Consider the following 17571-nt stretch of genomic DNA (forward strand, 5'->3'; position numbering starts at 1 on the left):
GCATCAGAACAGTAAAATTCATTTTCTGAGTTTTCGTTATGGCTGCATAGATCTTAATTTCTGTAATGTGCAGGAGCAATTTGAGAATTAGAAGAGCTGGAATACAGGGAGGCTTTAGGGTACGTTTATAAACGGTACCTATGTACATTGTCTGATCCACCCACATGTAAGGTTTGCCAAATGCGGGGCCGCGTCCATCCTGACCGAAGCTTGGTAGCTGTGCTGCTGCAGCGAAGGGTTGGAGGGGACGAGGATTCGGACAGACAGGGAAAGATGCAGGAACAAAGTCTCCTGTTCTGGGTGAGATCTAACTGCTGGGCCATGATATAAGAGGCAGGCAATATAACTATGAACCTAATTTTTCGAGAGATGAAGTCTGGTTGCTTGTTTTTCAATAATGAACCAGTTATCCATACCCGAAGGAGTGAGTAATGCAACTCAGGAAGTATCTTCAGCCCAGTAAATCCCAGTCTTGCTTAAGGAAGAAAGAGATTTTCTTGCGAACTCCTCCTGAGTTTTACTGGTACCTGATTTTAAGGCTCTCACGAATCCCGCATTTGCTATTTCCTGTTCCTGTAAGGTGAATATGAGAATCTAAACTGACTTTGAGTTCCTTTCCTCAGTGTGCTTTGACGAAGGCATGGTGGTGGGGACAGGGTCCTCTGTGGGGCTGGGCTCTGGAGAGCATCTCCCTGTTCCTTCCTTTCCTGCCCCACGTCACCCCAGCAGCTGCCTGGCCGCGCAGGAGGTGGGACTGAACCAGCACGCTCGTTTGCGATAGCCTGAGTACGTACGGAAGTGTTTGTAGGATCAAAGCCAACAGTTGTCTAAGCTTGAAATCGAGATTAGAAAATTGGTAACTATGCCAAGAAATGTGTTAATTGAAAGAAGAGCAGTTAAAACAACTGCCTGTGTGGAAGGGTATAGTGCTCTAATTACACCTCTTAACACAGAGATAGGTGTACATTTAACACTGACATCTTCATTAATAATTAATTTGCTTTTCATCTGAGTTTTCTTATTAGAGACTCAATATTAGATATGTTTGCTGTTCGGAGAAATTACCATATTTTCCAGCTAGTTCAGATGTGCGTTTTCTTGGCTGGTTACAGAAATCTACTACAGATAGGTTTGAAGAGTTATTTCACAGTGTTGGGGTGAGAAGAGAGTGAGGGATAAAATTATGGAAAAGACAAATTGAGATCATCTCACATCTATGATCATTATATAATTTTTGTAGAGGTTTTTCGTTGGTCCAGTTTTAAGCATTCATTTAGACAGTATACTTGAAAAAGCCATCACTTAGAAGGAATAGACACTACATTTTTATAATACTTTTGGGGCACATCATAGAGAGAAGCGCCAAAAAGTGAAGTTGTGGTTTGTTTGGGTTTTAAGTTAAAAAAAAAAAAGCTGTGGTTTTCTTCCCCATATGTCTTAAAAGAAAACTAAGAAGTCTCTTTTGATTAATGGAATAAATGTTACACTGATTTCAGTGGTTTATAGTATCTCGTAACTTATATTTCATAAACTGTAGTTAAACCTTTGGAAAGAACTGCAAACTTAAAAGTACGACCACGATGGCACGTTGTACTGATTTTTGGCTGGGATAGAGTTTGATTTCTCTCATGGCAGCTCCTGCAGTGCTGTGTTTTGGATCTGTGACCAAAGCAGTGTTGCTAACACAGGGATGCGCTGGTTACCGCGGAGCAGCGCTCGCGCAGCGCCGAGGGCTGTTCTGCTCCTCGTCCTGCCCCGCCAGCGAGTCCGCAGGGTGCACAGGGAGCTGGGACACAGCCGGGACGGAGGACCCCAACTGACCAAAGGGTCACCCCGTACCATAGGGCATGGTGCTCAGCAGTAAAAGCTGGGGGAAAAAGGGAGGAAGGGAGGGACGTTCAGAGATAAGACATCTGTCTTCTCGAGCCGCTGTTCCATGTGGTGAGTCCCTGCTCTCCTGGAAATGGCTGGGCACCTGCCTGCCGATGGGAAGCAGTGAATGAACTTCTTTGGCTTTGCCTGTGTGTGCAACTTCTGCTGTTAAACTGCCTGTATCTCAAGCCGTGAGTTTTCACACTTTTGCCCTTCAGTTCTCTTCCCCATTCCCATGGGCCGTGTGGGGCTGAGCTGCCTACGGGGTTAAACCACGACGTATCTAAATACTTAACTGATTTAAAGCAAGAACTCTGCATAATTGAGAATTCAGTGCTGCTTTTTATTTATTTAGGAGATTGGCCTTATTTATTATTCTACTGTCTTTTGTGTTTCTCACTTGGGAGTGCTAAAACCCGATGGACACTCCCCTGGTTACTGTGCAGGTGGAGGTGCGTTGGGATGCATGGACAAGAGGGCAGCCCATTTCTGAAAGAAGCTCATGTGTAACTTGTGAGAGTTTGGGGGATTTGGCCTTTGGATTACTTAGCAAATATTCCTAAATGAAGGAAAAGCTTGACTGAGTAGTTTTATGGCTTCATGATACGCTTGCAAATTTAACAGTCAATTTAGAAACCTGAAACACTGAGTTCTAGTCATAAAGGAACTCTGGAAAGTGATTTAGAAAGTAAGGTGTGACCCGGGGAATTGTAACATGTTCTGTGATTACAGCTTGATTAAAGAGTTGATCTTTACAAGTGAAACCTTAAAAGAATATATTTTTATTTTCATCTTTCACTTTGACTTTTCAAAATCCTGTTGTATAACTACTAGAGCACGTTTTTTATTCTGCTTTCTCCAATGACGTTTAACTCGTTCTTGTAGAAGCAGGGGTCCTGGAAGCTTTGGGTGTTGGCCAGGCCAGGGCTGGCGTGTGAAAACCTCGGTGTGGCAACCTTTGTAACTGCAAGCTTGCAATGGATGGAAGTGTTTCAGAAACAGCCAGGCACGGCTGGTTGTTCGCTCGGTAGCACCCGGTGAGCCGAGCCGTGTGCGGGATCACTTCGTGCCTGTTCTCCAGAGCAGTTCCGTGTTCTCCAGAGCAGTTCCGTGTTCTCCAGAGCAGTTCCGTGTTCTCCAGAGCAATTCTGTTCCTGCCGCCGGACCCTTCAGACGTGCCCGCGGACATTTCGGCTCAGACTGAGATCGCCCGAGTCTGATGAAGCGGCAGGGGCAGAAATGGTTGTTACCCTTTTTTTTCTTTTCTTTTTTTCCTTCTCTTTTTTTTGGGTCGTTAAAAAATCAGCTCGCTGTGTTCTGAGGTGCCTTGAGGGGCTGTGAGGGAGAAGCGCTTTGTTTTCTTTTTTCTGAAGGAAATTAAAGCGTGGTACATATGCAGGAGCTGCATCAATACCGCCCACTTGCTGTTTGCAGAGTGTTAAACACACTTCGTAACTATCTCTGTAATATTAGTTAATGTGACTTCTATAGTTAAACAAACAAATTGCCTTTTTCACATGTTCTGAGATTTGTTTGTGTGCTGCCTCTGCCACTGTGAGGCTTGGGCTTCCTGAATGCTAATCCTGCCTGTCCTTTCCACCTATCCATAGCCCAGGGCAATTGGTTTAACTTCAGTCTTTTAATTTCCTCTCTTGCAAAAAGAATACTAGAAGCATTATTCCTATTAACTTTTTATTACCATAATTAGTCTCTTCCATGGTTTGTTCCTAATAGCAAAGCCCTCTGCTGTTACACGTCATTATTCTGTGCTAAAAACTGCACGTGGTAAACTTGTACTGATCCTGCGCCATCTCAATGTTTAACACCAGTATTTTTCACACATCTTGGATTTTGCTGCTTTTAGTAACTATGACAAAATAGTATTTTAAAAATAATCTTTGAACGTCGTGCTGCCTGGTTGCTTCTGCCCAGCCCTCACATAGGTGTTCTGATTTCAGTTTGTGAAGGTGAAGTGCAGTAATACCAACCCATGGTGATACTAGTTCTCTGCTAGTTTGGTTAAGTTTGCAAAGGTTTCAGGAAAAAAGATAAGAAAATGTATAGTCCTGAAAACTTGAATTTTCTTAAACTGGCTCAAAATGTAAACTCATTTTAAAATATTGCTTTTGCAGGCAAAATGCCAGCCCCTGAGCAGACCCCAATGGTAGAGGAGGGGCTACCACGGACAACACAGGAAACTTCCACAGGCCCAGGCATGGAACCAGAGACTACTGCCACTACCATTTTAGCTTCTGTCAAGGAACAGGTATATGCCTTATTTTCAGCAGTTCAGAAATTCAGTATGCGTTGTGGAGTTAACCATTGTCTTTTATTGCATTGCTGGGAAAAAACATCGTTTCTAAAATGTGTTGACTAGTGTTGGAATAGTATATTTTGTAGGTCAGAGTGTTAGAATCTGAATATAAAGGGTTCGTTTAATTGCACTGAACAGAAGTGGCATTATGGTGTTCTGTATCTCTTGGAATGTATGCACTGTTGTTGTAAATCAGACTTGAAATGAAGGTTTATTGTTTAAAAAGAAAAACTAGTGTAGAAATGATGCAACAGTGAGAACCGCTCCTTTTTGTACGTCCTGCAAAGTTGTGTACAGTGTTACAGAAACTTGCATATAACAGTTTTGGTATGCTTCATTGTATTTTGTTAAAGACTGGGGTTTAAACTTGGAGTTTGGTATCAGTTATCAATACCAATATATTTTAAATCTGCAGCACATTTATGGACATATATCTTAGTGATAGTCTCTATAGGAAAAATAAAACTGAAATCAAGTTCAGCCTGAATTTGTAAAGATCATTCAAGGGAGAAAAAAATTGCAGTTTTACAAAAACATTGCAACTAAAAGTTTATTATGGTTTGTTTTGCTTGTTTGTTTGTGTTTTTTTTTTTTTAAAAAATGCACCACAAAGAGAGAAGTAATAGTTTGCATTTCATTTTCAGAACTGGAAATAATGATGGTCTTTCTTGGCTTAATACAGAAATTGTAACATCTGAATTTCAGAATCAATCTGCTTTTCTGTCTCTTTCAGAATTACTTTTAAGATAAATGAGTACTCGATTCAACATATTAACTCCAAATGCAAACTCTTGATGTATTAGTTCTCATATTAGGTGCAAGTTGTACTTCACTCTTGAAAATGATAACTTGAAAGAATTAAGAGCTGAACTGTTACTTTCTGGCATTTTTTCTGTTGATAATAATTATGGACACTGACATATTGGACACTGACATTGTCCCATATTAATGTTTAAATTAGTTTAAAAGGTCTTGACAGCAACAGATTTTGTACCTGTAGAACCCTCAGTCTTAAATGAAAATCTTCTTTAGGATGATGAAATTTGGATCTTTCTTTTCATTAATAGTTTTGAAAGTATTTTAAGATGACAATAGCAACCCTAGTAATTTCCTAGTGGTACTAAAACTAATACTGGATCTTCCAATGTGGAGATACAAGTAGTTGCAGCCTCTGAGTTAAGTGATCTCGTCACCCCTCGTCGTCTGGGGCCGTGGCTGGCTGTGTGCTCATCACAAGTGCAGAACTGGTGTGCTGACAGTGCGTTCGTGGTGATTTGAAGTGGGTCTGTGTTCTGTTGCGTGCTCGGACCCGCAGCTGAGTTGCTGAGCAGCATTGCAGTAAGTGACAGCGTGTGATTACCAGTGATCACCGCCAGTAACCTGGCTGCTGTGATTGCTGGCCAGAACTGCTCTTGGGCAGTTTTGGTCTGAACAGACCATTATGACAGCGTTGTCTGTATTGGGTTGATACATGATAGGTGTACAGTAAAAAGGCGTTTATTAACATCCCCTTTCCTACCCAAGGAATGTTTTTATCTTGTTCTTGGAGAAAAGAATGATAATGGAATATTTCTTCATTTTAAAAAGGAGGTTAAAACCTCTTCCCCTTTCCGTTCATAAAAAGACTTTTAAATATGTGGACTGTTAAGTAACTCGATTCTGATGAAAGGAGAAAAGAAAATTAAAGTTGTGCTTAATAATGAAACACGAGCTTCAGACCTGTAGCCTAACTTTAAGATGCGTGGACACATTGCAAGGGGGAGGAAGGTGCAAGTTGTACTTCACTCTTGAAAATGATAACTTGAAAGAATTAAGAGCTGAACTGTTACTTTCTGGCATTTTTTCTGTTGATAATAATTATGGACACTGACATATTCAACACCCTTCCTGTGTGGCAGAAAGCCCAGAACAGAATATTTTCCAGTGCAGTTATTTATGAAGCTTGAACAGAAGCTGCTCTGCTGTTTGCTGCCCAGCTTCCTTTTCTGCAGGAATCCCTCCCCGTTTGCAGTGGGTCTGTGCTTGCGAAGAGTCGCCGCACCTTCACCGCCTTGCTTCAGAAACGCTTAGGACAGTGGAAACACAGCTCAGAAAAGCCTTTATTGTCACTTGTCAGGATTTTAACTTACTACAAAAATTTTTAAATCACTACAGTACTTCGGAAATAAGTAGATGAATTTATTGAATGGCTTTAGGCTTTACACTGCAGTGGCGTAGATACGGTTATATAAAAAGTTGCGCTCGTTACTCTGTGAATCCTACAAGCCACTTAAATAAACTCTCCATTTGTTTATTTTTTATATGACCCAAAATCAGTTTAAAGAAACTTTTTTGCCAAATTAGAGCATGTTCCCTGAACAGTCTCTCGTTGAGACGGAATTGTCAGACAGCTGTGTAAGTCTCCCTTGGTTGTATTTTAGGAAAGAAACATTTCAATTCACTTTTAGTGTTATAAAATAATATGTGCAGAACAACTGCAATCTGGGAAGAAATCTGGATTATTACAGCTTTGTAGTGTGACGAGTTTTTGTGTTAATGTGAAAACACATCCCCACCGCCCCAGCCACCCACTGGCTCTGACTGGGTAGGGAAGGACTGGCCCTTACTGGTGTAAGTTGCGTCTCTACTACAGGAATTCCTTTTTAAACACAGGAAAGTCCTAAGGCTAACTGTTATGAAGCTGACACCTATTTTTGCCTTTTTTTTTTTTTCCTTTTAGTGGATTTGATGATGGCTTGTGGGTTTTTAGTTAGGTGTTTGTGTTTTTTTTGTTTGGGGAGAGAGTTGTTTTGTTTTCAAAACATGTATTTCACTTCTAAAATGTTACAAAGTTTCCATGCTATAATGGATGGAAGTGTCTTAGGAAGTGCTGAAATGAGTTTTAAGTAAAACTAAAGCATTAAAATGTACATGTCTTTATTTCTGAATCCTGGGGAGTATTTGGGTAAAAATTTAGTTGAGTTCTGTAGGAAGTCTCTTACCCGTATCAAAAGTATATTGAGTATTTTCATACTGAAATAAGTTGTTAAAAATTGTAAGGGCAACATCATAGCAGTAACTTTTTTGGGGATTGGGGAATGTAAGGGCAGCAAGTTGCCAGCTCCTCCAGATGGATTTGTGGAATCCCTGCTACTTTACGTGTGCAAGACGTGTGCTGCTGAATTTGGACTGAATTGCTGCTGAACTGACAAGATTAAACGGGATCATTTGGAATTGGGAATTTCCTGCTTAGCATGTTGGTTTTCCTTCTCAGTGATGGGGCTGAGAGAAAAGGTCTTGCAGGAAAAACTACCCATTGATCCAGTTTTCAAAAGTAACATGAATATGCTGATTTTCCCTTCTTTACTAGGAGAGCAGAACTTGCAGCAGTGGAAGGTTTTTTTATGTGTTTCTTTGGTCCAGTTGGTTTTGACACCTAAAGATGGACAACTTTTCACCTTTTCCTTTGTAAATAGGTGACAACAGAGTAAGAATGATTGGATATGCTTTCAGATGAGTAATCATAAACCTCTTGGGTTTTCCTAGAAGTATTTGCTTCTGTTCAACATTTCAGCAAAACCTTTTCCTTTTGTATAACTGTATTGAACCATATTATATACTTAAAGTGTGCACTTTACTTTTTTCCCTTCCTTATTGTTCAAGTACCAAATTATTTACATAGTTCTTGAGATGTTTTTTATAGAGTTTGGGGGAGGCGGAAGGCAAAACCCTAAATTTTTCAGATGGAAATGGAGGAAAGAATGTGTTCTCCATACAGCAAAGAATTAATTATTGCATGTTTAAAACCTCTTTACTATAATGACAGTATTTTGATACTAAGTTTGGGAGATTTCTTTACCAATTCTAGTATGTAGTGCCTGATATAAAGTACTCTGTAATCTGACTGCGTAGGCATGTCACTTCAACTAAATACCTGAAGAAAAAGACTCGCTAAAGGTACTTTCAGTAATTAGGCACAAATAATGAACAGTCTTGCTGTGGAATTCTGATTGACATGCTTCTCGTGATCAATTAGATGGATTGTAAGGATGTGTATCAGTTCTGAAATGAAGACGGTACTTTTTGTTAAATGGACTTCCAAGCTTTGCATGAGTGAAACAAAAATCTTAGTCAACACTTTCTGAATGACTGGAGGGACTGTTTTTTTCCCAGCTCTCTGAATATTGAGTTTAATTGCATAGATCATTCTTCCCTATTTAATCCCAGTGAAGTTTCCTGTTTCTGCTGTTTACAAGCATTTCCGGTTTTGGTGAATCAGGTCTGAGAAGTCCACTTCCCGAGGCTCTTATTCTAGGACAGAAGATGTACTACTTCTGTCTCAGGTGAAACGACTAACTAATTTCATTGATCAAAATTTCACATACCCCTGAAATATACTGGAGTACTTACAGCTTTTGTAGCACTTTTATGATTAGATTACTGACCTGTCTGCTCAGCACCAACCGATCCCTAATCACCAGCTGGCAGAACAGTATTCCTGGTTTCAGCACCGATTCCACAAACCTGGCATTGTAACAAACAGTTTGCACAGAGGATGCTGCTCAGATGTAGGCAGTGAATACCTCGAGTGGCAGTCTTCCTTTCTACCGTTGACTAAGAGCAAGCTTTCTATGAATTGCTTACATTTTGATCCCTCATCAGCTAGAGCAGCACTAAACTGTTTCACCAGACTAGTGAACAATGCAGACATGAAAGTATTAAGGGCTTTAATGGTCTGCTGCTGTTGAATGCAGAGTAAGTATGATCAGCCAGTAATTGTAGCTGTGTCGTTTCACATCCCGTAGTCTGTGATTCTCTTTACCCTGTCCAATATTTTGTCTTTTGTCTTCTGTTTTGGAAGATTCTGAGTACTGAAAGCATGCAAATGCAGTTGTGTGCGTGAGTAAGCTTTATTTTTACAGAAAATGTAAAATTTGAGCTCATATGGTTAGTTAAAAGTATAGGGTTTTTTCCTCAATAGGTTCTGGTAGAGAATGTAAATATTAGGTTGCTACAGTCTGATATTCATATTGGGAAAAAGAGTGTTCAGCGTGCTTTTAAGTAGTCAGTTGCTTGATCTAGCTCAGAATTACAGCAAGTGGAAACATGTAGAACTCTGTGCAGATCAGCACAGGAGGTTAATGTGAAGAAGGTACAAATGAACTTTATGTTGATTTTCCTCCTCTTTGTTGCCCGTTTGTGTCATAGAAATGTCCAAGATGTAATTGCCTTTTCTTTAGCACCATCTGAACTTCTACAGGCAGTGGGAGTTGTGTGGCTCTGCACTGCGTGTTGCAGTTGATTGAGAAATGGTAAACATGAGGTAAAAGTATTCCTCTCAAACACTGGCTGCACTTTTAGATCAGCTTGAACTACTGGAAGATGTTCAACTGAATTGTTCAATAGGAACGTTTGATTAGGAAGACATTTCATAGTTCAGCTTACAATTGCCTTCATACTATTTCACAAAGACAGTGCATTTGACAATAGAAGAAACTTAGCGTATCCCAGTGTTACTACAGCTTGAAATAAAATCCCATCCTAGCCTTGTCTGCTACCACACTGACCGCTGAGAACTGGTAGAAGCCAAGAAGCTGCAAGAGAGGCATCTCTGTCAATGGCATCATCTTTCTCAGGTGTCTCAACTTGCCCAACCCTGGTCTGACTAGCCAGGCATGTACCATTCGAAGAGTTTGTGAGTTGTCTTCGCTGCTTGTGCCGTTGATGCTGATTCTTGCATAGCTGTCACCAGAAAACCTTCAGTTAGCCAACTGGAATACTGTTTTTCTAAAGTTTTAAGTTATCTGTGTTTTGATAGAGGTTTTCAAATCACAACAGAGCAGAAAGAAAGTAATTTTTATTTTTCAACACTGTGAACGTGGACTCCTCATTCTCGTCCATGTTACTGAGGGATAAAAGTTCCTCGTTAACAAAAATGAAAACGCTGGATCTCTGCAACATGCTATCATAATGGGATGCAGAGAGAAAGCACAGAATTGCCTCTAAACCTTTTATTATCCAAAGCTTGCAACGGGAGAGTGACCAGTCTTCATGGTCGGTCATACAAATTACATTCCCACTACTTACCTGTTTTCAAATATTTGCTGGTAATAGACCAGCATAGTGTGTTGGCAACTGTTTTCGCTTGCCAGGGAGCCAGAGCCTGTCAGAGGTACTCAGCTACCAAACAAAGAGAGCGTTTTGTTTTCAGCATTGGTACAACTTCTTGTCTGTATGCTGCAGCGGTGAAGACCTCGAAGTGTCTTCCTGAGTGAGATCTCAGCCTTGCACAGATGAATTACCGCTTGGCATGCAGAGCTTGCCAAGTAAGAGCTGGTTGTGGTCACCTGGGGTACACGCGGCAGTGTCGACACCCCGTGCAGGGTTTGTCCCTCCTCCAGAAACTTCAGCCTCCAAAAGGAATTACACAGCTCTCAACCTTGGGGGGTTTTGGTTTTCACTCCTGGAAGCTTGGCTGCCTGCGGTCTGTATGATTGCCCCCCCAAAGCAAGTTGCTGTCTTCTCTTTCTTGGACCATGTGCGTGCTTCTTGTTCCTTACACGGAATTGTGTTTAAAGCCAGCGGTTTTTGTAGCTTCGTGTTAAGAAATATGGTCTCTGTTTTGCAGTGGAATTTAGGTTATGAATACAAACCCTGTAGTTTTGTAAGGCAATTGAGTAGTTACTGCTGAACAGCTGAAGAGAATTACAGGACTTTTTTCCTCTCAATATATATTGGGTAATTTTGGAAAAAAGTAGCTTTGGCCAAAGCATTGTAGGGTGTATGTTTCAGAAGATTTGGTTGGTCCTTTGATGCAGTATTGGCAGTGTATTCTGTAATCTGCATCTGTAATTTTAGTATGTTCTCACCACATAGATGTTCTTCTGCAAATGAAAACAAGCTCATTAATTGTTTTATTTGACTCCTGTCATGTCATTTTGTCACAAGCCAGAACTATAAAAATCAGTTAACTGTGATTTTTTGCAGCTTCTCTGTGTTGCTATCAGCCACCGTTGTGTGGGAGCATCCTGTTTGGGGAGCGTGTTCTCCCGCTGCTTTCAGAGAAGCTGACTGGAGAAACAAATTCAAATAGATGCCTGCAATAAATAGTGTACTGGCTGATAGAGAGACATGCTGGCGATAGGTATCCGTTCAGAGAGGTACAAAATGTCATTATAAGGAAGCATGAACTGTGAAGGTGATCAATCACTTATTTAGAATTGATTAGAAGAAATGACCAAACACAGTTTCATGGCTTTTTCCCCTCTTATTTCTATTTAGCACAGTTTTTCTGATAAAATACTGGTGAGTTTTGCTTTTTAAACATAGCAGTAAGTTTTGCTTCCTTTATTTATACTATGTTGTCCGTTTGTTGCATTCACCTCTTCCACCCCCAAGATAAATAGAGGTACAGTTGTTTTCACTGGCTTTGCAGTGTGGGGAAAAACTGGCTTTTTGTATTTAAAGGAGCAATTTGTTACCTCAGATGTTGTGCAACTACCTATGCTAATTTTATATCACAATGTTGTGGGGTTTTTAAGAGAAAAACTGTCTGTATTAAGAACTCTGTTGGCCAGTCCAATACAAAATGTATATTTCTTTGGTTTTGACTGGCAGAATGATGCAAATTGTATAATTTTATAAATAGGGCTTACGTTCTCACTGCGGAGACCAAATTCAATACATTTATGGAGTATATATAAAGTTAGAAAATTAATTATTAGCAGAAAAAGAAAAGAGTTCTTCCCTTTTCCTACCGTGATGCTTTCAATTGAATTAACTGGTTTCCCAGAGAAGCTGTGGCTGCCCCATCCTTGGAAGTGTTCCAGGCCAGGCTGGATGAGGCTTTGAGCAACCTGGTGTAGTGGAGGGTGTCCCTGCCCATGGCAGGGGATTGGAACTGGGATGGTCTTTGAGGTCCCTTCCAACCCAAACTGTTCTGTGATTCGAAATCTCACTGATCATTTTTTTTTTTAGTTGCCTGATGGCCTCAAAAAATCAGGTCATTAGTGGAAGTGGGTGGACCTTTATTTTCCAGATGAAGAATTTGAATGTACTCTAGGAGTTCTCAGGGAGGGTGGGAAGGGAACTGTGTGCCTCTTAATACTGTAGAAGGAAAAGTACACAGTGAAATGAGAACAATTTTTGCTGCAAAAAATAGTATTTTCTGTAGCTGGTACACTTTTTGTAGTGTCCCCTTGCATTATTCGTTCTTTCAGTTTCAGTGGGGCTTTTTTGTCTTTTAAACCTGTAATTGTTTTGCACTTGTAAAATGTAAATCATTACTGATTTTTCTGGTTATCTCAATGAACTACTTCATCTCTTAAACACCTTTAGGACAGGATTGTGTGACAAACCAGTTAAAAAGCTGTGGTCGTGTAGACCCAAGCGTGGCTGACAAGCCCAGGTTTTATTTGCTCTCTTCTGTATCTGATTTCTGCCGTCGTAACTGTTGGAACTGTTTCCGTAGCTACACGCTTCCTTGTAATTGATTCACTTTATGTAAAAAGGCTTTCTAGACCATGTCAGCCTTCTTGTAGCATGTGGTAATTTACTGTAATTTTTTCCTTCTGGAATGCAGAATGGCAGAAGTTGCCTAGGGACAAGCTTTGCCCTCCGAAATGCCGTCCCGCAGAAGTACACACGAGCTGGTGTAAAGGGCCCTTGGAGGGCAGGAGAAGGTGGCAAAGGGAGGAGAGGCTCGGAGGAGTCTGTGTTCGTAGCAGGTAGTAGCAGAGTGTTCTCCAGAATAATGTTGTTTTCAGTAATGCCTCTGCCTGTAATGAGAAGGCTGATAGAGGTCGGTTGGATGGAGGCAAATAATGGCTAGCATGTGTTTCGGTTTGTTGATCTAATTAAAAGATCAGTAAATAACAAGAGGCAACTGGAGTCTTGTGCTCAAATTCATAGTTGGTACTAATGGTGTTGCTATTTAAAAGTAAGGAACAGGAAACAGCTTTAAACGTCAGGTAAATATTTTCTGTTATTTCTGCAAACAAGCAGTGCAGTACTGTTTATTTTAAAGATTTCTGTGTGTTACCTGCTATATAACACATCGTGGTTCACTTGGGGAAAAAGCTTGTATTGCTGACATTTGCCTCAAAACTTAGAGCTTCAGCATCTGAATGTTTTTTTTGAAAATCACAGCATGTTGATGACTGGCTGGTGAATCAGCTTTCAGAGGGTTCTATATTCAGACTTAGAATTGGAAAATAAATTCTTCTTTATAAATTTGACTTTTTTTGCTGTAATACACGTTTTAGTATTTTCTCTTCAAAAGACAAACTGTCCAAAAAAAACTAACTGGGTGCATGTGTACATCATGCCAAGACCTGGTATCAGACTGTGGCAACTGAGACTCTGCTGCTGGATGCAGTTACGTGTCGTACAAACCTCCTGACGTTATCCATACCTTCTAGTCCATGTACAGGCCCATAAGGTTTGCTGTGGTCCACAGGTTATCATGTTCATGAGGCTTTTCGTATCAGGTCTTGGGATTAAAAGGATTTAGCTTTAGAATTCTGCCTAAAAGCAGGTTCTAACAAAATCCAAATTTAGGACGTATGTCCTAAAATGCTCTTTCATAGAATCACAGAATGGTTTGGGCTGGAAGGGACCATAAAGATCATCTAGTTCCAACCCCCCTGCCATGGGCAGGGACACTTTCTGTTAGATCACGCTGCTCGAAGCCTCATCTAACATGGAAAGGGGCATCTACAACTTCTCTGGGCAACCTGTTCCAGTGCCTCACCACCCTCAGAGGGAAGAATTTCTTCCTTAGATCAAATCAAAATCTGCCCTCTTTCAGTTTAAAGCCATTGCCCCTTGTCCTATCACTACACATCCTTATAAAAAGTCCCTCTCCAGCTTTTTTGCAGGCCCATTTTAGTTACTAGAAGGCTGCTAGAAGGTTGCTCATCAGCCCTCGCATCATTTTCGTGACCCTTCTCTGGACCTGCTCCAACAGCTCCATGCCCTTCCTGTGCTGGGGGCCCCACAGTGGGCATTGACTGTGCTAAGCATTTCTGATGGTGAAGCTTGACTGTAAATGCCAACCTAGTGGAAGGGGTGACCAGGGGGAAGTGGAGGACCACATCTCCCTCCCACTGCTCCCATGGTGTGCGTGTGTTTCTGACAGAACTAGAGAGCATTCTGTTCCGGTGAGCTGCTCTCAGTAGAGCCATAGTAGAAACACGCGGTCTCGTTCTGCGGATGCTGGTGTCCTGTGGCAGTAGTGGGTGAGTTCCATGTCCTGGAGGCAAATGGTGTTGCTGGACGGTGTTTGGAACTTCGGAGTGTGCTTCAGTTTGGCTAGTGAGCTCTGAAAGGCGTTGGACAGTCTCTGCCACCCCTTGTATCGACTGGGAGGGGCAGCAGCTTGGGTGGCGCGTCTTCAACAGGCCGGTTTGCTGTGTGGAGCTCGAATGGACTTCAGAAGTTGCCTTTTGGGTTTTGTGTTCTAAGAAGTAGAATCGTTTCGGCAGCACAGCAGCTGCTGTTGGCCTTAGCCCTCAGCTGGCTTCCTGCTGGAATCAGTCCTGACCAGCCTTCTGTTCGGGCGTTCTTGGGAGAGATCTCATTGCGTTGTCGGTAGAAAAAACTTTATCCCTACTTCTGCAAGGGACATCTTGGGTTTAGAGTAGCTTTTTACTGCACTGTTACTCCAGCCTTTCTTTTGCACTGCTGTGAGGCCTCTGGGAGTGAGCTGTGCGAGGCAGAGTGCTGAGCACCCCAGGGTGCCTCACCTTGCTGAACACGGGGACCTTTTGTACCGAAAATGGGTGAAAATCACCTTGGGAACACGGCAAGGCGTGCAGCTCCTGTGTAATACACTTTCATCGTTTACATTGAGAAAACCCCTTATTAGCAATTTGCGGTTTAAAGCAGTGCTTCTGTCCTGCATGTGACCGGTGTGCAAGCCTTACTGCATTGGACCATTAAACACTGGTGTTCATCTAGCTTTAGGTTGCATTGCATGGTTCGCCTGAACTTCAGGGGATGTAGAATATCAGTTTGAAAAATAATGCAGTTGCTTGACAGAATCCTTTTCTATCATTAGCAAAAGCTAACTGTGGGTGGAAACATCTCTGCTGTCCCTTGATGACACAGTGTAGATTTCAGAGTATCCAGTTTAGAGCAAATATTTCCAGATTTTATTAACACACAAATGTTCTGTGCAGCACTTGTATTTCCCGTGTCTTCCTCTGAGCATCGTGTTCCAAAAGCCTTCTGCAGGGGCTGAGGTTTGGTACTTTTCACCAAGAGATGTAACAAAAGCTGAAATCGGGAAAGGTGAAATAGCACATCTCTACCCTCAGCCAGTTTGAAATAATAAATTGTAATTTTTCGACTACGGAAGTCGGAACGTAGCGTAGCTTAGGATTTGGAGTTTTTCAGCTGGAAAGGCTAAGATACAATATTTTCCAGTAGCCCTCGTTTATAGATGAAATTGAAGACTGTCTTTGTAGGCACTGATTTGCTTAGGTTGTGGCAACATAAGGAGACACAAAAATTTTAATTGCAGAAAGAATAAAATCCACAAATGCTTATCATGTTTTTCCTTTTGTAACAGGTGATAAATCAATATTTGCATGAATCACTGATTTAAAGAACCATTGAATTCCAACTTAAATCTTCTAATAGTTTGTTCCACTACGGAAGAGTCAAAACAAGAAACGTGATTGTGATGGAACAGTGGTTGTTTCAGAATTAATCCACACCCATTTTTTAACATCAAGAATGCTTTTCTTTTTATTTTGAAATTTCAGGAGCTCCAATTTCAAAGACTTACCAGAGAACTGGAAGTGGAAAGGCAAATTGTGGCTAATCAGCTAGAAAGATGTAGGCTTGGAGCAGAATCACCAAGTGTCGCCAGCACAAGGTACAGGTCCTGATGACTTTACTTTTATGTGTCCCATAAATTAAAAGACTTTTTAGTGGTGCTTATGTCCTACGTACATATATTGTCACTGAGAGCTGTTCACCTTCCATTAGTATCTGAAGTATAAAAAAATTCAGATTTGCTGTAAGTAGTTATGGGACAGTTTCAAGAGGCCTCTCTGATTGGTTACATTTTCAATAGAGTGTCTGTAAAGCTTTAGTTTCTCTTTAAATATGTTGACTTTTAAGATTCAGACAAAGAGAAATACAGTAGACTTGTACATGTTTGTGTCAAAGTAACAGTGCTAGTTAAATGCAGTAATCTAGTTATTGTTTTTTTTTCCAGAACTAACTCTCTAGTTTCATCTAGCTTTTCTGAAGTACTTTCTGTTGTTACATTTGTTTTCAGGCAATATGTGTGTTGTTGGCATATTTAAATAGTGTGAAATGTGCATATTTCACATACAATGGCAATAATTCTAGCAAAGCACTTTGTTAATATTTCAGCTTTAACTAGTATTCTGATTTCTTTTATTTTTTTTTAATTCCTTAGTGAACTTTTTAACTTTAAATGTGTTTGGGCACTCATTCTGCTCAAGCATATCAAATGGTTGGTAGCTCTTGAATCTGACAGTCATGGTAACAATGTGTTCTTGTGCGAAACGTTTACACCTGCATTTTGGGTTACAACAGACGAAATTTCGTGTCGGCACATACATGGAGAGTGTGCCCTGAACATGATTTCTTGCCTTAAGTACTGTTTGTTTCTATATTCTTTTGGCAATAAACTTGGGTATCATTCTGTGGCCATAATAAATATTTCTGCAAGTTAAATAGGAAGTTGTTCCTACAAAAACTTTAGAAACAGGAGGTGACTATTTAAAAATAAGTTTTGAAAATCCAGTCTACCACCTAACACAGTTGTTTTTATGCGTCAAAGTGCTTGACGTGAACTGTCATTTGACAGTATTGTTACTAGCATGAGGACTTTTGTTTAAGAAACTTTGAAATATTCAAAAATATTCCTTGGCCAGATGACTATTTTATACCCTTCGTTCTTGCCTATCTTCCCTCTAGGTCCAAACATTTCACCAGCTGTTGCTTGAGTTTTGTTTTGAAAGCTGAAAATGTTAAATTCCTATGCAAGAATAAGTAAAAAGCTTCATTTATTTTATCATAGGATAACAGGTTGGAAGGGACCTCAAGGATCATCTGGTCCAACCTTTCTTGGCAAAACCACAATCTAGACAAGATGGCCCAGCAGCCTGTCCATCCGAAAGTGTCCAATGTTGGGGAACCTACCACTTCCCTGGGGAGATTGTTCCAACAGCTGACTGTTCTCATTGGGGAAAATTTTCCTCTTGTGTCCAGTTGGAATCTCCCCAGGAGTAACTTGTACCCATTAGTCCTTGTCTTTTCTGTGTGACTCCTTGTAAAAAGGGAGTGTCTATCTTCTTTGTAGCCCCCATTTAAATACTGGAACATGATAAGGTCTCCCCTAAGCCTTCTTTTCTCAAAGCTGAACA

General features: G+C 40.8%; 1 protein-coding gene across 6 annotated transcripts in view; it reads left to right on the forward strand.

The window, feature by feature from the left end:
- Positions 1-4009: 4009 nt before the first annotated feature.
- Positions 4010-17571, forward strand: part of PKP4 (plakophilin 4) — a 63303-nt gene continuing 49741 nt past the window's right edge. For all 6 annotated transcript variants that reach the window (XM_086616056.1, XM_086616059.1, XM_086616054.1 and 3 more), the window contains exons 1-2: positions 4010-4138; positions 15934-16046. In XM_086616056.1, coding sequence (XP_086472182.1) covers positions 4010-4138; positions 15934-16046 — 242 coding nt within the window. The remainder of the gene's footprint in view (positions 4139-15933; positions 16047-17571) is intronic.

This window comes from Tauraco erythrolophus, chromosome 8, assembly GCF_009769465.1.
Source record: "Tauraco erythrolophus isolate bTauEry1 chromosome 8, bTauEry1.pri, whole genome shotgun sequence".
Taxonomy (NCBI): domain Eukaryota; kingdom Metazoa; phylum Chordata; class Aves; order Musophagiformes; family Musophagidae; genus Tauraco; species Tauraco erythrolophus.